The sequence below is a fragment of the Saimiri boliviensis genome, chromosome 20 (assembly GCF_048565385.1).
Source record: "Saimiri boliviensis isolate mSaiBol1 chromosome 20, mSaiBol1.pri, whole genome shotgun sequence".
In the NCBI taxonomy this organism is placed as follows: domain Eukaryota; kingdom Metazoa; phylum Chordata; class Mammalia; order Primates; family Cebidae; genus Saimiri; species Saimiri boliviensis.
In genome coordinates, this window is record NC_133468.1 from 13,558,792 (window position 1) to 13,584,570 (window position 25,779).

General features: G+C 42.9%; 1 protein-coding gene across 1 annotated transcript in view; it reads right to left on the minus strand.

The window, feature by feature from the left end:
* The window catches only part of DOCK2 (dedicator of cytokinesis 2), a 427,333-nt gene that overhangs the window by 342,000 nt on the left and 59,554 nt on the right, over positions 1-25,779 (minus strand). The window contains 8 exon segments of the mRNA XM_003936169.4: positions 11,461-11,595; positions 12,652-12,752; positions 13,837-13,926; positions 15,610-15,707; positions 15,866-16,049; positions 17,852-17,955; positions 18,068-18,140; positions 21,776-21,874. Of these exon segments, the coding sequence (XP_003936218.2) occupies positions 11,461-11,595; positions 12,652-12,752; positions 13,837-13,926; positions 15,610-15,707; positions 15,866-16,049; positions 17,852-17,955; positions 18,068-18,140; positions 21,776-21,874 (884 nt within the window).

The following is a 25,779-nucleotide window of genomic DNA, read 5'->3' on the forward strand; positions in this document are numbered from 1 at the left end:
TCGCTCTCCAAATTCGTCTTTCTCCTGTTCTCCCCTATTCTCACCATACGTGCCCCAGCACCGGTCTTCTCGAACTTTCTGAAAAGCTTCACCCTGTGAGAGCGCTTGCTCATAGCTTTCCTCCCTGTACCTCCTCCTCCCATCCAGCCCTCGCATGGCTGACTCATTTGCATCTTTCATATCTCAGTTTAAATGTCACATTGTCAGGGCTGGGAGCAGTGGCTCATCCCTGTAAGCCCAGCACTTTGGGAAGTTGAGGTAAGAGATCATCTGAGGTCAGGAGTTCGAGACCAGCCTGGCCAACATGGCAAAACTCCATCTCTGCTAAAAATACAAAAATTAGCTGGGCATAGTAGCACACCTACAGTCCTAGCTACTCGGGAGGCTGAGGCAGGAGAATCGCTTGAACCAAGGAGGCAGAGGCTGCAGTGAGCCTAGATCATGCCATTGCACTCAGCCTGGAAAACAAAGTGAGACTCCACCTCGAATGAATGCATGAACAAATGAATGTATGTATGTATGTCACATTTTCAGAACTCTCACAATAACACTCTGAGGTAATCCCCACTTTAGACAAGGAAACTAAGGCCCAGAGGTGAAGTGACTTTACGCAAGGTCACAGTCACTGGGATTCAAACCCAGGCAGTCTAGCTCCAGAGCCTCCTCAGTCACCACTCCATACCCTGCTGCCCCCTCTCCTCCTGCCCCCATCACAGCCACACACTTGCTTATTCCTTACTGGCATTTATTACCATTTGAAAAGATTTGGTTTATTCATGTCTTTATGTTTGTCTATCTCCCCCAGTATAATATAAGGGCAGCATGAAGTAGACATTACATCTGTCTTACTCACTGTAGTGTCCTAGCATAGAACAAGGCCAAACAGTAAGATTCAAAAGTGATGACTGAATAAACAAATGAATGAATGAAATCGATGTGTCTCTGTAGCAGGCTATATGTCTCTCCTATATGTAGGAGAGTATATCTGGCAGGTAGAGGGACCAGCTTAGACACTTGAAGGACAATGACCATATGTGCCTTATGATGAAGTCTTTTTCAATCTTCCTTCCACCCCAAAGACACAATAAATAGCAACCCTAACAAGTGAGCAATATATTATTTTCCACTAAGGAAACAAATTCTCCTTCAGGGTGATGCCTGCCTCAAGTACATTTGACAAAGATCACGAAGTACATCTAGTCATCCCAATTGCACTCCACATCCCTGACAATTGTGTTAGCATGGCGAATTTCACCCCTCTGGCAAACTGCACCCTTCTTATTCAGGATGTTCATATTTCGTTACAGGGGATTTGCAAACACGGTTTCTAAATCTACACATTTATTCAGTAAATTTCCTCTCCCACCCAAGTCATTCTCTGAACAACCATCAACCTCAGCATTTGACAGGAACAGTCATTTTTTCTCTCAGGTAAGGGTTCAACCAGCAATCTAGCTCCCAGATTTCCAATAAGGAGTTAATACTCAGAGGAAATCGTTTACTGGTACAACCTAAAAGAATGAATATCTGTGTTCTCCATGGCTTTTCCCTTAATCGTCTAACAGATTACCCTTGTTCGGTGCCATTTAAAGGGAGGTGGAAGCAGACAAGACCAGTGTCCTATGCTTTGCTGTGAGCAAAGTATAAAACTTCCCTCAAGTTCTGAAGGGTGGACAAGGGGAAGTCAGTCTAGATTATACCCTGGAAAAGGATAGTCCAAATGTAGGTAATTCACAAACAGATAAGAGGAAGTCAAATGCACTTCAAACCCTGACCCTTCTGCTTGCCCTGATGGCCTCTGGACTACACATGAGGAAAGATGCTAAGCTCTGGGAAAGGGTTGGCTAACTTAACAATGCAAAATATCATGCCACTAATCAGTTTCCAGTCCCATGACCTCCTTGTAGCATCTGACACTGCCGACACTCTCTCCTTGAAACACTCTCCTTCCTGGTTCCTGGAATGGCAGTCCTTTCTGCTTGTTATCTTATGTCCTTAATCCAAATTCAGTGCGATCCTGTTTTCACCCATCCCTTCAATGGCCTGACTCCCTGGGTTTCATTCTGAGTTTTGTAGTATTACTCACATTGTGCTATAGCTTCAAATATCTCTTTGGATCAGTTTCCATCAAAACTGTGTCTCCATTCTCCTGAACTCCAAATCTGTATCTAACTGCCTGCTGTACATTTTCATCTGGCTCTGCCAATAAACACCTCAAACATTTTATGTCTCCAACCCAACACACTATAAAAACCCACTACTCCCCTGTATTTCTCATGCTGGTTTGCAATGCCAGGGCAAATGGACCAGAAAGTCCAGAGTCAGATCATCTGGCTTGGCCCTCTCCTTGAACTCCATGCCTATATTCAATTAGTTCTGGCCATCCCCTCATCTGTAAACCCTTATCTTCTTCCTCTCCTCTTCTCTAGCACCACCATGACTATCTTAGTTCAAGAGCTCTTGCCTGAATTATTACAATAGCTTCACCACCGATAGTCCATCTACATCTCTTGCTTTCTATACCATCTTCCACAAGCTAACCTTTCATTCCCAGTACTCTATCTAAAATGTGAATCTAATCATGTTAATCCCCTGCTTTAAAACTTCAGTGACTCCCCACTGCCAAAGCAGCACTTTCCAAACTGCTCCTAGTGCAAAATTTTTTTTTCCATTGTAAGCATGAAACTCAATAGATGCTTATTTATTTATAAATGATATCTATCTACTAGTCCAAATTAAGTGTATATAAGTTTAATTTCTTCATGTGAGATAAAATAATTTTAATATTTTTATGTGATCCCTGTGGATTAGTGTGTACACCTACTGGGGCACTCATATGTGCTCTCTAAGAATAAAAGGTAGTATCTACATCAAAATCCCCCTGCATACAGAATGAAGTCAAGCTGCTGGGTCTGACATTCAAGGTGTTTCACAATCCAGCTTCAAGCCACCTCTCCAGATGCACCAGGCCCCCTCTACCACCACGGCTTCATACACTGGTTACTCTTCTCCACAAATGTGCTGTTCATATGTGGGCACGGCGTAGCAGCAAGAACCTCAGCTTGGGTCTCAGATCCCTCCCTGCCGACATCTAGAGTGTGACCTGGAGTCACTTTCTGTGCCTCATTTTCTCTTTTATATAATGAACGTGATAATACCTATGCTTTGCAGGGTTACTGCATTAAGTGAGGTAGATTGAAAAGCTAGTTCTATTTCATAGGTCGTATTTAGAATTTTGGGGTCTCTTTTCTCCCATGGGCTGGCTCTTAATTTTTATTATTATTATTATTTTTTTTTTGAGACAGGGTCTCACTCTCTTGCTCAGGCTAGAGTGCAGTGGTGTGATCTCAGCTCACTGCAACCTCCCCCTCCTGGGTTCAAGCGATTCTCCCACCTCAGCCTCCCCAGGAGCCACCGTGCCTAGCTAGGCTGGCTTCTTAAATACCTTTCAACGTCTAGTTTGAAACATCACCTCCTCTGAGAAGAATTACTGATCCTCCCAAGGTAGAGTTTGTCATTCAAATCTGTCTGCACCCCAAGAACCATTTCCAGGCCTCCGCTGTGATACTGCATCACTGATCATTGCTGATCCCAGAGATCTGTGAATTGATTGCTGGGATGTAGGCTTATCTTGCCCACAACATTGCCAATACTTGAGGAAGCCTGGCTTACCAATTTCAGAGTCCCCAGGAGCTAACAAAGTGCCTAGCACATAATAGGTGCCCAATAAATGTTTACTAATATTTCCATAGGCAAAGGGAAAAGCTTTAAAAGCTCATGCGTATGCACAATTTCATGTTATAGTCAGGCAACTTAACAGTTGACAAACCACTTTCACGTATGTTCATGAGAAGGGCTGTTTAGCTTTCTCTGAGTACTGCAGCAACTCATAAAATAAATAATAAATTAAAGAGAAGTCACTGTTTGATGATATCCTTTTGGTGACAGCTTTCTCTTTCATCTTGATCTGATGCCAAGTTAATGCTATCATAAAACAGTTCCATTAACTGCAATTGTTGTTTACTAAGCCATTACTGTCATCAAAAAGTAAAATTATATTCAAAACCGAAAACAGAGGCTTACATAGAAATAAATGGCATTAACATGCAAACAAATTACATGCAGAAGAAACAGGAATCACAATGTCACAGATATTTTAGCTCATGCTCAGCATAAACAGATGATTACATTTTAATATTTATTCATACATAACAATAAAAACAAATCACACTGGCAAGTACCTTTGAGTTAAATTCATATTTGTTTCAAAAGGCAGAGGCTTATGTGTGCCCTCCACTGCAGGCTACATTGACTAGCCTTGAGCTTGATTCAGACAATTTTGCTTACTTATTCACAACCTAGAGGGTGAACTACTGTATAATATTTACATAGGAAGAAACTGAGCTGGTGGGAAGGGATAAGGTGGAGGTTGATCGGTAGGGTGGCACAGAATAAAGAAGGATGCAAAGAAGGAGGGGAAAGGCAATAGAAAGTACCAGATTGCTGGTGTCTGGGTTCTGATCATTGATGCTAAAGGCAATTAGAGAAAGGGCAGTCATGTTTGGCCCTGGGTGAGGTAAGCTAGACTGGAGGTGTCACTGCAGCTGTGAACCATGCTCCGAAGATGCCCTTGTTAATGAAGTGGCAGCTGCAGTGCAGGCCCGTGGCACTGTGCACACCATGGCAGGCTTTCTCGGCTCTCGGGGGTAGGGAGCAGGATGAAGCTTACAGGTACCGAAGCTCCCATCAGGACAGAGTACAGTTTATCTCTCCCCAATCAGTGACTTGTTTCCAAGGAGTGTGAGCTCACCTGGCTTGCCTTATGTCAATTTTTCTTTATTTATTTCCTGGGGATGAAGAGAAAGTCACAGTTGCCTGGATGGCTTCAGCAGTAACAGCAAGAATGCCTTTCCTAACCAATCCTGCTCCAGCTCATCACTTTTTTTTTTCCTGAATTCCTACTACACTTAGGTACCATGCATGGTACCATGCATCCTAGCACTGAAACCCAAGCAGCTGTGTGCCTCTCAGCAGCCCCTGATGGCACTCAGTACATCAACCCCTCCAGTCTGAATCACCCTCTCTCAGAACAGCCCCTCAACATGGTCAGCCAGGCTTCACGCTTGCATGGCTCAGAAAAATGATGAGGTTCTCACATTTGCTTAATCAGATGAGGCAGAGTGCAAAAGTCTCATTCTGCTATATTTCGTAGCCATGTGATCATTGAGCTTGAATCTAAGCCTCAGTCTCCTTCTTTGTGAAAGAGGGCTAGAAACGGTGTCCAATTTCATACTTAATGAGTGCTTACTACATTCCCGTTGCCTTAGCGTACCTCAGCGCACAAAACAGTCAAAGGTTCGTGTCCTGATGGAGCTGACATTCCAGCAGGAAAAAGACAGTCAACAAAAGCATAATTATTAGATAGTATGTTGTGTTTAGTTCTATGGGGAGGAGAAAAAGACCAAGAGGAGGAGGGAAATCAGCAGTGCTTACATAGGACAGGGGCTGCAATTTTAAACAGGGTAGTAAAGAAGATGTTTGAGCAAAGATATACAAGTGGTGAGGGAGTTAGCTAACAGATCTGGGGAAGGGCGCAAAGGCCTTGAAGCGAGGAAGGAGACTGAGCCACAGCAAGTCCAGTGTGGCTGGCACAAAGTGAGTGAGGAGCAGCAGGAGACAAAGTCAGAAAATGGGGTCCTCTGTAGAATTTTTGTGAAGACTGCTGGAGATAATACATGAATAACCATGAATATTGGCTGTGTCACCAGCACTGTGCTACTAAGTACCTTACGTCCACTGGGCTCATTTATTCTGTACAACAACTCATTATGGTACCACTGTTTTTTTTTTTAAATTTATTTATTGTACTTTAAGTTCTGGGGTACATGTGCAGAACGTGCAGGTCTGTTACCTAGGTATACATGTGCCATGGTGGTTTGCTGCATCCATCACCCCATCATCTACATTAGGTATTTCTCCTAATGCTATCCCTTCCCTATCCCCTAACCCCCTGCTATCCCTACCCTAGCTCCCCACCACCTGATAGGCCCCAGTTGTGATGCTCTCCTCCCTGTGTCCATGTATTCTCACTGCTCAACACCGACTTATGAGTGAGAACATGCAGTGTGTGGTTTTCTGTTCTTGTGTCAGTTTACTGAGAATGATGGTTTCCAGCTTCATCCATGTCCCTGCAAAGGACATGAACTCATCCTTTTTTATGGCTGCATATGTGTCACATTTTCTTTATCCAGTCTATCACTGATGGGCATTTGGGTTGATTCCAAGTATTTGCTCTTGTGAACAGTGCCACAATAAATACGTGTGCATGTGTCTTTACATTAGAACAATTTATAATCCCTTGGGTATATATCCAGTAATAGGATTACTGGATCAAATGGTATTTCTAGTTCTAGATCCTTGAGGAATTGCCACCCTGTCTTCCACAATGGTTGAACTAATTTACACTCCCACCAACAGTGTAAAAGCATTATCTCTCCAGTATCTGTTGTCTCCTGATTTTTTAATGATCGGCATTCTAAACAGGCATGAGATGGTCTCTCAATGTGATTTTGATTTGCATTTCTCTAATGACCAGTGATGATGAGCTTTTTTTCATATGTTTGTTGGCTGCATAAATGTCTTCTTTTGGAAAGTGTCTGTTCTTATCCTTCACCCACTTTTTGTTTGTTATTTTCTTGTAAATCTGTTTAAGTTCTTTGTAGATTTTGGATATTATCCTTTGCCAGATGGGTAGATTGCAAAAATTTTTTTCTCATTCTGTTGGTTGCCAGTATGACTGTTACATATGAGGAGACTAAGCTTTGGGCAGATTAAATAATTTGCCTAAGGTTGTAAATGCTAGTAAATATAATGGGAAGATTCAAACTCAGAATTCACACTCAAGCAGCTTTGGCCCTAGAGACTGTGCCTTTAACCTCGGGGTGGCAGTTTCTCATAAGCAAATGAGCTGGAACTGGGGCTAGTAAAGGAGGAGTCTGTGGAAGGCAGGAGATCAGGGTTAAATGGAGAAGTGGGAAGAAGCAATACCCAAATAAGCAGGTCTATAATAAGAACAGAAGGTAGGATGCAAAGAAAAACGAGGCATAGCAAGCAAGGGCCAGAGACCTGGGCACAACGGCTGCTCTGGCCAGAAGGGCCTGACCACATTCACAGAAGGAAATGAGAGCAACAAACAGAATCAGGACCACCCAGTGGGAGCCAGCAGCAGATCAAGGTGAATTTCTGGGGCCAGGAGAGTCCCACACTGTGGTCCTCAAAAAGCAGAGACACCTGGTAAAAGTTATCCCTGCCTCCAGAGAAATAAACAGTAAGACACGCTTAGGATAGTACAAGCAGTAAGTCAAATTTTAAGCTTGAATCAAGACACTGTAATTTCTTTATAAATCTGAGTTTTTGAAAAAAAGCACCCTTGCTGTTTCTCCTAGGTGAAAACATGGTATCAAGTACCAGATATTGCATAGAGCACTTTGTACCAATAATCTCATTTCATCATAAAAACACGATGAACTGGTTTATCCGCATTTAGAGATGAGGATACTGAGGCTCAGAGAGGCTGATTCAATCACTAAGCCAGGGTCTTATGGGGCAGAGATATCATTCCACCCAATGTCTGTCCTGCATGAACATGTACTCATAACTATTACTCCACACTGCCTCCTGCAGTATGCCTCTAATCTGGGGCAGCATGAGGATTTTTGAGAAGCAGAGGCAAGTGGGAACAACTCTCATTGGAGCACTGTGTTCTGATTCCTCTCCCTTTTAGAGAGTTATCTTAACTCTGCAGTCTCATTCTCTGTGTCGGCCAGCAGAAGGGGGAGCTGCTCAGTGTTCATCGCATAGAACAGGGAAGCACAGTCTGCTCCAAACTCTGTAATTCCCCAAGCTCAGAAACCCTGGGGCTCCGCACAGCTGCTTGTCTGAGCTTCAGGATTAAAGGCACTGCAAGGGGCTTTGTAAAGAAGCTGAATCCTAGATTATCACTTCAACTCTTTCTGAATGTTCCTCATGATGCTCTATACCTCCCAGGAGCTCAGCCATTCTACAAAAGTATACTGGATATTGGACATATTTATGGCCACCCAGCATCTTTTGGATACAATTCTTCTAATTTAGGAATTATTGATGAGCCTGCCTCCCTGTGGCAGAAGCTAGAACATGCTCTGCCAGCCTCCTTTGCAGCTACAGCACCGGCACATATACATCATAGAATACTATGCAGCCATAAAAAAAGGGATCAGCCCAATCAGAGACACTTGATCTAGACTTTGACTCAGGAGCTAGTGACACAAGAAGTGGGGGACAGGAGACTCGCTTTCTTTTTTCCTTGGCTATAGATAGAAGTGAATCCTCCTGAAAAATATAATAAAATAAAAATTCCATCCCTTTTCAACATGACTCTTCTTCCCTTACCCAACTACACCTTGCATACTGACATAGTAAAATCCTTAGCCATTGCAAATGTTGCTGTATAGTATGTACAAAAAATAATGGCAAGAGAACAGATAATGGAGCTAGATCAGTTGCAGTTATGCAAGTGGGGAAACAGAATAAAGGATTAACAGGAAACAGACATACAATGCCAGATACAATTAGCCCCAAAGCAGTAAGTATATTCTGATTTCCCAACAGCTGGGTTAGAAATCTCAAAGCATTGAAACTTCTGTTTTCTAGTTTCCCACAAAAGATGCCGCCTCATATGTAGAAATACCCCAATTGCTTTCCAATGCCCTAGAGGCTCCTCTGGGGAGCAGATCCTTGCTAAAGATTCTAAAAAGAACAAGACACAAAACCTACCTTTTCCTAGCATGAGGTCCTAGACCTTCTTTGTAGGTCAGCCTAGATTTCTGTTCATGAGGAAAGATTCAAGATTAGGCTTGGGTTGCTTTAGAGACATCTCTCTTGATCAAATGTCAGTGATGTGCTGCTATATGCTATTCTAGGGACACAGTAAGGAATAACAGATCACCCTGCTCCTTAATAAGCCAAAAGTCACTTCACATTTAGCATTACAGCAGCACTGAATTTACACCAGTTAAAGAGTTAGGGGTTCTGCCAGATGGCATTCCTTGAGGCAGAGAAGAACAAAACCAATGCACAAATGTATTTTGTCCAAGTAGATGGAAGAGACAAAAACTACAGATGTAAGACATAAGAGAGTTATCCTGGCTGGGCATGGTGGCTCATGTCTGCAATACCAGCATTTTGGGAGGCCAAGGCAGGCAGATCACAAGGTCATAAGATCAAGACCATCCTGGCCAACATGGTGAAACCCTGTCTCTACTAAAAATACAAAAATTAGCTGGGATGGTGGTGCACACCTGTAATCCCAGCTACTCAGGAAGCTGAGGCAGGAGCATCACTTGAACCTGGGAGGTGGAAGTTGCAATGAGCCAAGATCATACCACTGCACTCCAGCCTGGCAACAGAGAGAGGCTCCGTCTCAAAAAAAAAAAAAAAAGTTATCCTAACAGAAGCTCTGCAGTCTCATCTCCTTGTGCCTTGCCAGTAGGAAGGGGAGCTGCTCACTGTACATCTCATGGAACAGGGAAGCATGGTCTGCTTCAAACTCTGTATAATTCCACAAGCTCAGAAACCTTAGGGATCAGCATAGATGGTTGTCTGAGTTTCAGGCACTGCAAGGGGCTTTGTAAAGAAGCTCAATCCTTGAAAATGGAAGAAAAAAGGAAGGAAAGGAGGGAGGGAGGAAGGAAGGGAGAGAAGGAAGGGAGGCAGGGAAGGAAGCAGGATGAAAGAAAAGAAAAGGAAAGAAATACAGGAGAGAGAAGAAGCAATAAAATAAATACACCAAAAGGAAGAACTGAAGAAAAGTTCCGATAAGTAGAAAAGACATACTCTTCTTATTGATAAAACATTCTCACTTGGAAAATGGGATAAGATATCCTTGTCTTTTAAACTGTAACTACAATGTCTGAATTCTTGAACTCCTCCAAGAAAATCAGTCTTAGACCCCCCTAGAGTCTCCTATTCGTTTTCCCAAATCACTGGTAAGAATCTCTCAAACCTGGAAGAATATCCAACTAAGATCTGACTAAATGACATGCCAGAGGAATTTGAAACGTTTCAAATTTTACTTAGGCTACGTTCAGAATAGCCTAAGTAAATTTGTTCTGTGGCATGGTTCAAGACACTCACATCTTTCTATTCATCACCTGAAATCTCAAAGACTGTTTTAAGAGAATCCCAAATGATTGCCTGTTCCAGATGCATTGTCAAGTATAAAACTTTAGCAGCCCATTCATTTCACTGTCATGATCACAATCACAATAATGGTTTTTTGTTTGTTTGTTTGTTTGTTTTTTGCGTCAGAGTCTTGCTTTGTTGCCCAGGCTACTTCAAGTTTCTTTTGAGAAGTCATCTCTCCAACATATCAAGTCCACACTGTAAGTGGCCAACCTGGCCATGGCTCCAGAAATGCACATATGACCACAACTACACAAGACCCAAGACAGTTCTGGCATAGGATCTTGCTAGGACAACAAGGAATGAAGGGTTGCTTCCACCAGTAGAAAGAAAACTTGAAGATTCTAGTGGCCTCTGAATTGAAAAATGTACCTCATGAGGCAATCAACAAAAGGAAAGCAGAGTCTAGATCTAGACAGATAGAGACTATCCCAATAACACCGAGCATCTGAACTCATCCATGCCTGAGGCCAACTACCCCCTTGATTTTTCAATGATGTGAAATAAAGTCTCATTTTTCCCTAAGTCAGTTTCAGTTGAGTTTTCTTTGTTTGCACTGATAAGAATCCAGACAATACTCTCCTTGCATGTTTTTCTTATTTTCCATCACACACAAGCAGCCTGATTACACACAAACAATCCTCTACCTAGCTTTGCCTTATGGCCAGGATGAACATGAATTGCTCTTTTGTAGATTGCATTTGAATGCCTCCCTCTCCAAAGCCCTTCAGAAAGGCAGCTGACCCCATGATACTGACCATCAAAATCTTCTAATACTCTAATGCATCAGCTCACTTTTTGGGTATGCAGATCTCAAGGACAGACAGGTCAACTGCAAATACCAGCTCATCGGCCATGTACAACCTACAAGCCATCAAACTCCCTGAGTTGTGCCCTTCCTGCTCCCAGCCCCTCTAACACTGAATATCGATTCCTGGAAGATGTTCATCGTATTTCAAATCAAATGAGGAATGTTAGATGAAACACAAAAGAGCCTCAAATCACATTTACTGGATAAAACATAACTCTGCAACATGTTAAGATTTCTTTTATTTTCCCAAATGAACTTAGAGGGTACGATTATTACATATTCATAACTCTCTCGGTTGGATTCTTGAACTGTTTTTGATCGACAGCTGGTTATAATTTTTTAAACGAGTTTCTCCTACAGTAAAAATACTGTTATATCCCAAAGGAATTGCAGAGCTAATCAATCACTCTTGCATAGCAAGTACTCACTGTGAAAATAATGTCCTTGACCGAACAATGAACTTGAACACGTATTCCAAAGCCTTCAAGGTTCTCAGGATTGGCTCACATTGCTCCCCTCTGCTGGAGGTATCCAAGTAAGTCTTCAGTACTGTCATCAATTTCCTGAAAAGGGATAATATTTTCAAAATACATCTCTTTCATCATGGTAATTAATTTGCTGAGTAAATTATAAGGCATTCAATCAAAGGTTAAAGGTGGTAGTAGAGCCAAGCTCACTCATTGTAAGCATAAAAATAACTGCATAAAAATTATATTTATTTCAGGGAATAAATAAGCATTTCCTTCTCATAAAAACCCAGCAAAGAAACAAATAGGGAGGATAAAAAAATTCTCGACTAGGAAAACTAGTCACAATCAGGCTATAAGTGGGAATAATGGTGGCAATAATGTCTTCTTTTTCAGCCTTTTCTTTCTATAAAATATGTTCTCATAATATCACAGAACTCTAAGTTTACTTAGGAACTTTCTATGTTTCTTCATTACCATAGGGCAGACTTCAAATTACTTGGCCTGCCTTTCAAGGCCCCTTCCTACACCCAAGCCAGACTGAGCTACCTGGCATGAGTATATGTGCATTTTCTTCTCTGTAGCTTTTATTGTGGGGAGAAGACGAGTCTCACTCTGCCACCTAGGCTGGAGTGCAGTCGTGTAACCTCTGCTCATTGCAACTTCACCTCTGGTTTCAAGTGATTCTCCTGCCTTTCTGTAGCCCACCACCACGCCTGACTAATTTTTGTATTTTTAGTAGAGACTGGGTTTCACCATGTTGGCCAGGCTGGTCTCCAACTCCTGATCTCAGGTTATCTGCCCACCTTAACCTCCCAAAGTGCTGGGATTACAAGCATAAGCCACTGCACCTGTTCTTCTCTGTAGCCTTTGAGTCCTGGTGTCTACTCAAGAAGTGACAGCTCACCAGCTGAATGGATGAATGAGCACTTCCAGGTACCACTGCCACCGTAAGGTATTCATCCAAACCTATAGGTATTCCACATTTTTACTGATATCCAGTCAACCCAAGCATAGGTTGGATTTTGTCACAGAATGGAAAGCTCATACAGATTAGTGACAAAAGGAAATTATTCAAGTTCCTGTGCCCTAGGCATCCCGCCAGGGCAAGAAGGTGGTGGACAAGAAGTCCCCATGTGCACAATTACTTACTTGTAAGCCAAGGTCGCACTGAAATGCTGTTGGATGTAAGCCTCCAGAACGGTGTTGAAATGTTGAAATTTCCGGTCTGCAATGAGTCCTATTATGTAGATCTGAGGAAGATGAAAGACAGCAGTATTTTCAGGGCAAACCCAGACCAGGAAGCCATCTTTACCAGGCATAATTCAACCCCAATCAAAATTCTTTGCTCAGAAATTAGTTTACTAATACATAGTGAGTCCTTTTTATTAAGGTAGCATCTTCCAAAAAAAGTGTTTCATGAAGTATGCTGCAGGATGTTATAAGATGAAAAGGATTTAATGGCCAAATAAGTTTGAGAAATGTCAGGTTATCATCATTAGACTGTCTTCCTTATTGCAAAACTTTTCAGAATCTTTAATATACTTACATACATTGTGAATCTCTAAAGGGTCATGCAACATTCAGCACTTCCCTAACTTAATTAATCAAAGTATGTTTTTGTCATGAAACATCTTTTCTGAGAGCTAGCATCCTAGGGTACTCTCTGGGGAAACACTTGATTAAGCCACAGTTGTCTCTCAATAACCTCTTCAAAAAGGCAAATATCCATGACACAAGGGGTTAACACATGAAAACTTTGTTGGGCACTGATTCCCTAATGCAGATGTTTAATTTGCATTATGTTTATTTTGACATAACTCTTGAGAGAATCTGAGTCAAGAGAGGGAGGAGACAAAAAGACCATAAAAGAGGACTAAAGGAAGGAAGATCTGAATGGTATAGCATCATGAAAGGTTCTAGGTGGGTACGAGAAATGTAATGATTAGTGCATTGGAGGAAATTGGGAGTAGAAGAAGAAAGGAAAGAAGCTAGGAAACATTTTGGGTGTTTTACAACCTAGCCAGGAACTAGCTCCTAACATTCATGGAAAGCAAAAGCAATCATCCATGGAATCCAGCCTCATGTACCTTCAGTCAGTGTCAATCTGATATCAGCATGTAAAATTCCCCTTTCATCCACCATCCCTCATGCTTTCAAATGAACCGGCATGAAACAAAAGCAAACAGCAGCTCACTGTTGGTCTTATTGCCAAACATTACAACACCTCAAAAGAATTTATGAAAAAGGCCATGAGGGTCACGAGTTCTCAGTATTTTCAGAATAAGACACACCCTAGTGCCGGTTGTCACTAGACACTTTTCCCCTCTCTCTTACCAAGGCATCAAAGACGAGGATGTCATACTCATCACTTTGAGAATGCTCCATCATGATGTTAAAGAGGGCATCCAGAGTATCCTGGAGAAACTGGAAGAAATAACGAAGGTCGCTCTATTTCAGAAACAAGACAAAGTGCAGGTGACCCAGCAATCCCACTCCTTAGTATCTATCCAAGAGAATGAGAGCACACATCCACCACATGCTCAATAGGGCTAGAGAAGTTTTACTCACAAGAGCCAGAAGTTAGAGGAACCCAGCTGTCTTCCATGTATCCTCAACAGCAGAATGGATACATGGATGGTGGCATTTTCACACTAGAGAATACTAGACAGCTAGACTAAAGTGCTAACTACTTTCACAGGCAGCAAGGAGGATGATTCTCACAGGCATTATATTGAGTAAAATACATCAGGCACAGAAAGTACACTCTTTACTGCTCCATTCTTAAGAAATTTGAGAGCAGGCAAAATGCATCTACAATTATGGTAATCAACAGCGATTACCCCAGGGAGATTACTGGCTGAGAAGGGCCATGACGGAATCTACTGTAATGCTAAAAGTGCTCTGTATCTTCAACTGGGTGGCGAGTACATGGTGTGTACATGCTGTATCTATTTCATCACATGTATGTTGTATTTAAATAACAAACTTTTTTTAAAAAAAAAAAAAAAAGAAAAGAAAACAGAATGCAAGAGGGAGACAACAAAAGTCTCATCTCTTCCATGACTTCTCCAAGTTACCGAAAGGCTGTAGACTATAAAAGTGGTGTCTAGGGGGTTACTCTGCCATTGCTGAATGAGGTAGATGGGTCAGTGGTATACATTTACAGCATCTGGAAATTCTACCACTGCTTCTCCAGGTAAAGGCAATTAAATAAAACTTGATTTTCCTACCTCCTAAGGGATGGGTCAATATTTCCTATAATCCCTCAAAACACAGAGTTACCATATAAAGATGTTTAATCTCAGAATTTCTAGTCGTATCATGGAAACAAGATCACCAGGACCATTGGGAAACACTTGTCCCAATTCATAAGGCTGGAGAAAAAGGTTGCTTTAATTAGATATGCACTTCAGACACTTTTTATTCTCCACTACCATGTGGATGCAATAATACATCTGACATTTGCATTGTTTTCTGCTTATTTCACTTAAAATGTAAGCCCTGATGTCTTTCCCTTTCTCATCTTTAATACATAATTCTGTACAAGAAGCAGAAACCAAGAATACTTTTTATTTCTAACAATGATGTGTGGGCTAACAGATCATACTACTACATATACATGCACATACATACATATATACATATACATATATAATCAACATATGACAACAAAAATTAGTTACTTTATTGAACTGTTTTAAATGCTTTGATTTAAATGTTGTGTACTATGTGTAAGAGACTGTCGAGTAAGTTTTACATATTATCACCTTGAATGCTCATAATAGCCCTGAGAACTATGTCACATTTATAATATTATCACATAAAGTTGGCAAGTGGGAGAGCTGGGATTTACACCCAGGCTCATCTATTTCCAGAGACTGAGCATAACCATTGTTTTCTGGCACCCAACATTCAGTGCCATTGAACCAAGTCACTCTCCCAGATTTCACAACAAAGATTCCTTAATGCAGCTTGGGAGAGTGTGTCCCACTGTTGGAGGAGAAATTTTCCCAGGTCCTTCAATACTTTGTTTCTCCCCTGAAGCCACCCACAATGGAGAGTTCTGTCACTAGTGTAAGAACACAAACAAAATGAAGCCCCACTGACCTTCACCACTTCTTCTCCATCCACAATCTTCAACTTTTCTAAATTCTCCTGTAGCAGTTGAGGCTTCATACGCCACTTCAGCAAACCCAGCAGGCCCACTAAAATAGAGTCCAGACATTCAGAAGCATCATTACCGGCCTAACTGTCCATATCAGGACTTCCTTGGGCCTGCAAGCACATGCACATGCACATGCACATGCACACACACACACACACACACACTCCCCACAGACACAACTCTTGATGACCCCATTACCATTCTGAGTGAGCTTGGTGGAGCACACCAGGGTGGAAATGGAGAACACATCCCGGGAGCTGACAGAAAGCCCCCCGACGCTGCTGGAGCTCCGGCTCAGGGTGGCCCCCTTGTTTTCCACATGGTGTCGGTAAGAAGGAAGGGTCAGGTATGCACTGGCATCCTCCATCTTCTTGCTGTCCCCCTGGAAACAACACTTGGTTACTGCCCCAAGCCAAGGCTCCATGCCCAATGCCACACAGAGCTTACAGCAGCCAAATTAGACACTGTGAAGTGGAGAAGGCCATATAGAGTGAAGAAAATCATCAGCAAAGCAATAGACATCAGTTGGTGAGGCAGGGTCATTTTTCCACAAAACAGGCAAGAATTTAGATACAAAAACGGAAAGGGAGTTGATTCTCAAGGTGAAAGCTCTGTGAACCTCACTAATGGCAACATGAAAAGGGAATTGAAGATTCCCAGACAGTCCATTTTCATTAGTCTTCTTTTCTTTTTTTGAGATTATAACACATCCTTACCAGCAAAATAAGGAATCTAGCTTAAAGAGGAATTTAATGGCAAAGGCACTAAGTAAGAATGTGCTGGGATCTGGACCCTGTTTTGTCATTCACAGGTCTATGCTATCTTGAATACATTCTTTTGCCTCTTTGCGTCTCATTTTTTTTCATGAGTAAACTGAAGATAATCATCATCCCTACTTCCTAGAATACCTGAGTAGATAACATAGGATAATGTGTATAGAATGCATAGCAGACTGATACGCATGTAAGTGTCTTGGCATGCTGAAATGAATGACTAGAGATAGGCATTACAGAAGGTAACATTTATCTTACTCTGCACCAGGAGCTGTACCAAGTTTTTTATATGCTTTGGTTCATTTCATTTAAGCCTCATAATAATCATATGAAGCAGATACTGTTACTCTAATTAGTCAAGGAAACTGGAACCTAATGGGGGTAAGTAAAAGAAAATTGACTGCAACTGGGCCTCTGCCCCCAAGGAGTTCACAGTCTGTCAGGGAAGAAGGGCTTTCAAGCCAAGAACTCTATGCATGATAAGTGAGAAAACAGAGGCTGTACTGAATAAAGGGAGTTTTCCGGAAAAGTCAGAGAGACTCAGAGAAGAGTACAAGAGTACCATGAGATGAAGCCTTGATGAGGCTGTTTGGCATGCATCCCATAGGCAAAAGGGCAATTTCAGCCTACAAGATTGAGAAAGCCAAGGGCAAGGGTGTGATCCATGAGCTGGATACTCAACCTTGCCCTACTTCACAGCCATATACTTGCCTCCAGAGAGGTGCTGGTAGATGCATTCTGCTGTCATAAGAGGGCATGTGGAAAAGCAGCAGGTAAAACCAGGCAAACACTTCTACACATCTCAAAAACAGTCCAAGTGTCATAATGTACACATAAAATTCTGCACTCCCTTTATAGTTTAGATGGCCCTTTCATATGGGTCATCCTATTGGATTGTCATAAATACTGCCATCACTGCTTAAGATAAAGGAAACTGAGACTCAGGAAGACATGTGACATGAGTCCAGGCTTAGTCATCAGCAGGATCAGAACTGCAGATTCTAATATTTTTCCATTAGCTACAATGCAGCATCTCTCGAATGTTTATTGTAGGTCTTCCACACATGTCATAGAGGTCCTTACAGTGTCAAGAGTACATAGCAGTCATAATAATAACCTTTCTATAATAACAATAACCTTTTCCACATAGTGAGTCTCCCACGTATTCATCATTGCCATGTCTCATAATTCTCATATGCACTGTCTCATAATTCTCACAATTATTCACTGAGGGCACAAAGGTGAGGAAACAGAGGCTCAGAGAAGTCAAGATTTTGTAAAAGGCGACAAAGCTGGTAAACCCTGATGTGTGTGATTCTGGAGTCCCTGCTGTTGACCACTAAGCAATTCTGCCATCACCCTTTGCTTCCTGCACCCGCCTCAGTGCAGAGCTCCTTCCAACTCATGATACCTTGAGGACAACCAAGTCATGGAATCCATCGTGTAGAGTAGTCCCATCTTCTTTCATCAGCTTCACGTAGGACATGGCAAAGTTCTTTTCTCCTTTATCTTTAGCTGGAAATAGCATTGTGGAGTCAGGAAAGAAAACAATACATGGGCCACCCAGCTATTCCATTCTTCTTTCCTTAGGGGGAGGTGCAGAGATGCCATTTGGTATGGTACTCACATTCCAGAGATGACCGGTGTCGAAACATGAATCGCAGATGGATCCTCTGCATGTCTTCAATGGGGACAGCCACCTCAGCAGACAGAAGCCAGAGCTCAGAACACAAAGAGTTAAAGGGCCCTCTGCACTGCACCCCACTCTTCCACAGCAGCCTGATCATTTAACTGAGAGAGCTGCCTGCTGATTTACAACCCATCCATCGAGCCTGATGAACTGTAAATAAATTACATAAGAACTAGCTATGAAGAGAAAATAAAGTACCAAATGTAATCCATTTGGCAAATTGCATTCCCAGCCAATGAAAAGAGGTCTGTAAATTATAGTGAGGAAAAATGAGTCTCCCCAAATTGATATAAAAGTCACATAACTTTAGCACAGGATTTGATGCACTGCAAGCTGCACAATGCACATTTTCCTTACACACTCCAGGAGTTCTGGCAATTGCAGCAGGGCTTAGCAAATTAGGGAGGTTGCTTGAGGATTCTCATTTATGAAAATTAATAAAATGCTTTAATCCAATAATATTTGGAAAAATTCTAGAGCTCATCCCATCCTTGATTGGACAAATGTCCAGATGCTTTTGAGTCCAAGGACACAGGTAAGACAACCACCCACTGGTCACCCTGGCATCCATGTCCAGTGAATGGCCCACAGGCACCACTGATTGTGATGCTTTCAGCCTGGCTCTGTGCTGCCTACCTCCCAAAATCTCACAGCTTCTCTGCAATTTGAGATTCAAGCCAATGCAGAGAAGCTTAGCTACCTGCGAGAAGGACACTGATTTTAAAAAGGAACACATTTGTACTGTACAGTTACCTATTAAACGCCAAAACAAATGTATACTTGGGGGCACTTTCTGTTATCGAAAATGAGACTTGAGCCTGGGGAGGTCCACCATTCTGTCTATTCTTGTTTCAGACAGAACAAAGGAACTGAGAGTCTCACAGGTAACTGCGGTCCAATTCATCCTTTCCCTACGTGTTGAATGTTCACTAGAAGCTACAATCGTGTGAGGCACTGGCCATGCTGATGCCAGGCAGAGTCTTCACACTCAAAGAGCTCATGCTCTCGTGTTACATATGGGGCAATGTGTAACAGCCCTGTGACAAGGGCCAGCAAGGAGATATAACTTAGGTGCAAGTGAGCACAGAGAAGAGAAACCTGACTTGTAAGCTAACTTTCTGACCTCAAAGTTGAGAGGGTCATCAATTTGAAGGCAGTAGGTATGGGGAGACACACTGAGAAAAGTAATAATATGTGTGACAAATAGAGAACCGCTGGAGTTTAAATAGCTATTACTGAAAGGAAGTCATGTGTGCATCTCGCATTTGGAGTCAGAGCCCAGGGCGAATAAAGAATGCTGCCAATGACAAGCAGAGATATCTGAAGCTATGATCAAGCTTCACTGTTCATTGAATTAATTCCAAATTCTTATTCCAATGCAGGTTATTCTTTTCTGTTTAGTGTGACGATCTGGTAATGTGAATATTTGTGGTTAATGTCATGTCTATCAGGGAATTATCCCAAAAGCGCATCTTTTAGGCATTATGCAGCCTGTGATAGGCTCACATTGGCTTGCAAGCTCTGTCACTCCTCACTGCTGAGTAGAACGGCACAGCTTGATGACCTGGGCACCACCCACAAGAGGACTATTTGACAATTCCACTTTGGTTATATCCTGCACCAATGAAGGGTGATCAAGGGAACCAGGGTGCTCACCCACCAGGCCTCCATTTCCACTGGCTGACAGTGCCACCAGACACATACTACGGGGTTGTTTCAGATTCAGAGAGGTGCCTCCAAGCACCCTAAGCCCTTACGGATAGTGACTTCTGCTATAACCCAGAGCTAAAGATGTTCTTTCTGTCACCCCATATCCCTCCGGTATGTTCAGTATGTTCATGACTGGCCTCAGAATTGAGCTGGACATTTCATGAAGAAAAACATAATATATTCTCATATGTTGTTCACAATCACATTGATCCATCAAGCCTCCCACCTGCTTAGGTTAAAACAAGACATTTCTCAAACAAGTTCAACAGAATCCTAGCCCTGGGATATGACACTAGGAAAAAGGAAAATGCTCTGTAGTCAGTGAGTTTGGGGACGTGCTCTGCATTCTTATTTCCTTTTGCAGATCTGCAGAGCACATTTCTATCTCAAGGGCTCTAAGAACTTGACATAAGGAAGCCTTTAACTTCTTTATTTGTTCTCAAGTTTCTCATATTTATTTGACCAGGAAATGTTATTTTAATATATTTAATGTGTGAATTTTTTTCTTTTCTGAGATGGAGTCTTGCTCTGTCACCTAGGCTGGAGTGCAGTGGTGCAATCTCAGCTCTCTGCAACCTCTGCCTCCCAGGTTCAAGGGATTCTCATGCCTCAGCCTCCTGAGCAGCTGGAACTACAGGTGCATGCCACCATGCATGGCTAGTTTATTTTTAGTAGAAACAGAGTTTCACCATGTTGGCCAGGCTGGTCTTTAGCTCCTGACCTCAGATGATCCACCCACCTTGGCCTCCCAAAGTGCTGGGATTACAGGCATGAGCCACTGCTCCTAGCCTGAAATGTTATTTGAATAAAACACCACTTAGCATTTCAGAAAACATTTTGCGGGGAGATGCCACATGAGACGAACCCAGAAGGATACTGCATCAGATATCTAGAACAACTATATCTTCCCTCTGCCTTCTCCCCCTAACTGCACAGAGAGACACAAAGCTGCCTGCCACTACCAATGAGGCTGGCTTGTAGAGGGGTGAGTAAAAAACAGCCGAGTGTCAAGTGTTTGAAGGGCATCTTGAAGAAATACAAAATCTAGTTCAATTTTGCAGACTGAGATAACTGCCAAGTGTAATTATGAGTTGTATTAACTGAATAAGACTTCCAAGGACTAGTCTGACACTGTTATATGTATGAAATTATTTTACGTCCACAGTCAACCTATTGCTCCACTTTACAGATGAGGAAACCTGGGCACAGAGCAGGTGAATGACTTGCCTAAGGTGAAACTGTTGGTGAGCATTAGGGCTGGAACACGAATCCAGACTCTCCAGGTCTAGGGTCCATATGCAGAACTGCCTTGTTCTACTGCTCTCATTAAAAGGAGGAAGGGCTGGGTGTGGTGGCTCATGCCTGTAATCTCAGCATGTTGGGAGGCCAAGGTGAACAGATCACTTGAGATCAGGAGTTTGAGACCAGCCTGGCCAACAAGGTGAAACCCCGTCTCTGCTAAAAACATAAAAAGCCTCGTGTGGTGGTGTATGCTTGTAATCACAGCGACTCAGAGGGCTGAGGCAGGAGAATCACTTGAACCCAGGAGACAGAGGTTGCAGTGAGCAGATATTGTACCACTGCACTCCAGTCTGGGCAACACAGCGAGACTTTGTCTCAAAAAAAAAGGAGGAAGAAGGCGAATTGCTCCAGTCAGTGTTTTGCCCCCTCAAGTTGCAGTGAGGAGCACAGGCCCAGAGCCAGACTGCTCAGGTTTGAATCCCAGCTCTGATGTTTCCTAGCAGTGTGATTGTAGGCAGGCCAATTACTTGTTCTGCATAAGTTTCCTCAACTATAAAATGAGGGAAATATCAGTATAAACCTCACATGGCTGTTGTAAGCAATACAAAAATGATTTAAATAAAGCACTTAAAACAGTGCCTGGTTCATGGTAAGAACTAGACATGTGTTTGCTTCTATTATTATTATTATTACCTTGACTGTTTCCATCCAGCGTGGCTGTTTGACTTGATAGTACACGACAGAGTGATACTCATTCATGGGCTTGTCCCCAGCTCCCACGCAAATTGCATTCTGACTCAAGAAAAACAAAGTGAGAGTAAAACACACTACAGAATTGCCATTTTCTGTGCTTGTGCAGGTTTGATCCCTAGGCCACTGCCAGCCTTAGGGCCTAGGTCAACCCTGCCTTCCCTAGCCCTCATGCCAGGTGCCCATAATGGCCCCTTTGCTTTTACAGATGTACACAGGAGCGCCCAGGCTACAGGACTAACAGGTGCTTAACTACAGAAATTCTATTATTTCCATTCTGGAAACCACTGGAGTGCACCAGGGCATCGATGTGGCTGCCTTATTTTAAGTGAGAACCAGCCTTGGAGTTACTGCACACTGACAATCTTATTAATCCTATTTGTTTCCTAAATGGGAATGTGCACAAAGTTTACCAACAGGCTCAGATCAGCCAAGCAGCAACTCCTTCTGATGAACTTCTATGGCTAACACATCAGGGCGGTGGGCGGTGCTGGGCAAAAGGAGAGAACACAGGCTTCAGAGAGACACGCGAGCACCTGCCTTAGAGAACAAGTCTGAGGAGAGGCAGTTGTGGGGAGGAGGCTCAGTTCAGCCCACAGTGATGGAACATCTTCTCTGTATTCCACGCTGAGCACTGGAGTATGGGAATGGGTCAGATACAGAACTGTGATCACACAGTTTAGCGCAGGAAACGTTAGGGAGGATGTCACGACAGCAATGCGACATGATGACAGACGCGTGTGCACACTACTGTCAAGCACAGAGGAAGGACACAAGGACAGGTGAGGAATCAGGGAAGATTTCTTGGAGGCAATGACAGTCGAGTATCTTGAAGGAAGATTTCAAGTTGGCTCGGAGAAGAAATGTGGGAGGGCTTTCTGAACAGAGAGTGAGCACAGAGCACACCTGCTCATGTGGGACATCGATTCCTTGCCATAAAAATCACCCTCAGAGGTTCGGAAAGGAGTAACAAGGAATTATCTCCTAGTCACATACAGCAATGCCTAATTCTGTCTATGTTCATTCCAGCTTTTTGGCCCCAGAACAAGATTCAAGCTAGGATTACCCAGAAGGGGCCCGAAGTGTGGTTTTTATACCAGGCCAAACAATTTTCAACCCTCAAATTGCCAGATTTGTAAGACCTGGTTTTAAAGCCCCCCTTCTGAAATTGCACAGTGTGTGCCTCCCAGCATGTGGATGGTGAGCGAGTCACGCCTCTCACTAGATTGGATCAGATTCTCCCATGGATCCTTAATCCTCAGCAGGCTGAATCACCAAAGCTGGCAGCATATAGGCACTCCTTGAGCCCTGGCAAAGCAGGCTAACCTGGGGAAAAGAGGGCTCGCCCTTCACACTGGAAACCTCCCTGTGTGCTTCCGAGATACAGAACAGGAATGAGCTCAGTTTCAATATTGACTGACAGTACTTGCAGCCAAATCGATCCATTTGAAAACAGAATACACAGTAGTCCTTTCAGAATGTATCTTCAAAAGAAAAACAAAGGTAACCAATGAACCAGAACTGAGTGAAGACACTCGACTCTCTTCTTTTTCCATGGGATGAAGCCTTCCATAACTTCCGGAGGCGCTGAGCTAAAAACATGCTCCCAAAGGCTTTCCAACCATTTAGAGGGGGCTTTGTGTCCAACATCATGCTAAGCCCTTTACACACACCACCTCGCTTAATTCAGTTGTCATAACCACCTCTGAGGCTTACTGTCAACATCCCCATTTCACAGCTGGGTAAATTGAGGCGCTGAGAGAGTAAGCCACTTGCTCAAAAAGTGGCAAAGCCGGGACTACATCACAGACCCCCTAGCTACTCAGCCAGTGCTCCTTCTATTAGAACCTAGATGTCTTCCAGCCTACAAAGATTTATATCTGGTGACATTTATGGGCTTAGAGTTTCTGTGAATCCCATGTAGCTTATAAAATCAGAAACTACACATATATCTCTACTGAAAGTAAAACTGCTGTATAGCAGGCAACCGAATCTCACAAAACTGTACGGATGATGAACATTTTTGATTTCTTAAGGCTGGAGAAAAAAGTCTCAGTACCATTCTGAGAAAAGTCAAAGACAGGGCCCTAACCCTCAGCACTTGAGAGAGAAAACAGTGTTGGAAGGTGCAGTGAGAAAGCATTGTGACCAGGGACTGAGCCCAGTTGTAGCAAAATATAGAGTGCTATATATATATCTCGAATAACACTGTTCCATAATTTTCCACATTGCCTCTCCCCTTGACCCCCAATTAAAAGTGAGATCCCTTCACAGGTGTGGGAGACTTCAGGCCAGTTGAAGAAAATCTGAGTAAGGATCAGGAAGCCTGGAGGCTTTCATGTTGACTTAGCCTTAGAAGAGACGTCTCTGCAGGAAGAAAAGCCAGGCTCCTAACACATGCCCTATTTATTTGGTAGGAATTAGGTAAGGAAGAGATGACACCAGGGATGTGAACACACTTTGGGAAAGAAAGTGGTCTCCTCTCACAAGACCACATCATGGGAAGATGCTAATTAGCATCCCTAAGGTGGGAATCAGGCCAGGAGCTCAATATACCCTTCTAATAATAATAGCTAAATGTAATGAACACCTATTATGTAGATTACCTCATCTGATATTCACAAGAGCAGTGTGCCATTACTGGTCCCATTTTCAGACAGAGACTCTCAGGCTTAGAGAGGTTATGTAACTGCCTCAACATCCTCTTGCTAATTCAGGCTGAGCTGGGCTTTGCACCTGGTTGCCTGGCCCCAGAGGTCATGGTCTTAACCACCATCCCACACTTCCCCTATCCCCTGCCTTCACCACCTCAAGCTGGGTGGTCTCAGAAGAACAGAGGTTTTTTGGTCCAGCATCTGAGCCTTTCTCTTTCACCAGAACTTGCTTCTGCCTGGATTGCCTATTTGACTTCCTCAGGCCCATCACAGGGCCTCATCCTGCACTTGGCCCCGCTTCTCTGAATGTGGCTCTCCTTCCTGTTGCTGAATACTTACTGCATACCAGTGCCTTCTACATATGGCGTGTTTTGTTTGTTGAGAAAGGGTCTTGCTTTGTCACCCAGACTGGAGTGGCCAGGGTGCGATCTCAGCTCACTGCAACCTCTGCCTCCAGGTTCAAGCAATTCTCGTGCCTCAGCCTCCCGAGTAGTTACAGGCACCCACCACTACATTCAGCTAATGTTTGTATTTTTAGTAGAGATGAGGTTTCACCTTCTTGGCCAGGCTGATCTCAAACTCCTGACCTCCAGTGATCTGCCTGCCTTGGCCTCCCAAAGTGCTGAGATTACAGGTGTGAGCTGCTGTGCCCCACAGCATATTTGTTTTTGTATTTCAATATTTTAATTTCAATTTTAATTTTATAAATTTTAATTTTTGTGGGCATACGGTAGATATGCATATTTATGGAGTACATGAGATGTTTTGATACAGGCATACCATGTATCATAATCACATTATGGAAAACGGGGATCCATCCCCTCAAGCATTTATCCTTGTGTTACAAACAATCCAATCATACTCTTTTAGTTGTTTTAATACCTACGCTTTTGTTTAACCTGCGACCCGAGAAGAAGAGGTTATTATTCCTTTTTACACATGAATAGATTTGCCTAAGATCACACAGCTAATAGGAGGAGAGGCTAGAATTCGAACCCTGTCTGCCTGACCCCAGAGCCCACCCCATTAGCTTCTATACTACAGCCCCTCCTGAGTAGGACCCTTGACACCCCAAGGTGAGCCACAGAGAGGCCTAACCTCCTCTACCCTCTGGTCTCACTCTGCCAAAGACAGTGTGCACACACCTAGAGCAGGAGGAGAAATCGATACTTCTAAAGGGGACCATTCCCACAGGAACCCACCAATATCAAACAGAAGTGTTTGAATGTGTTTCCTGACACTTAATTAGGCAGTAATATTTATTTCTGCAAACAGAGAAAGAAAAGCCTCCCA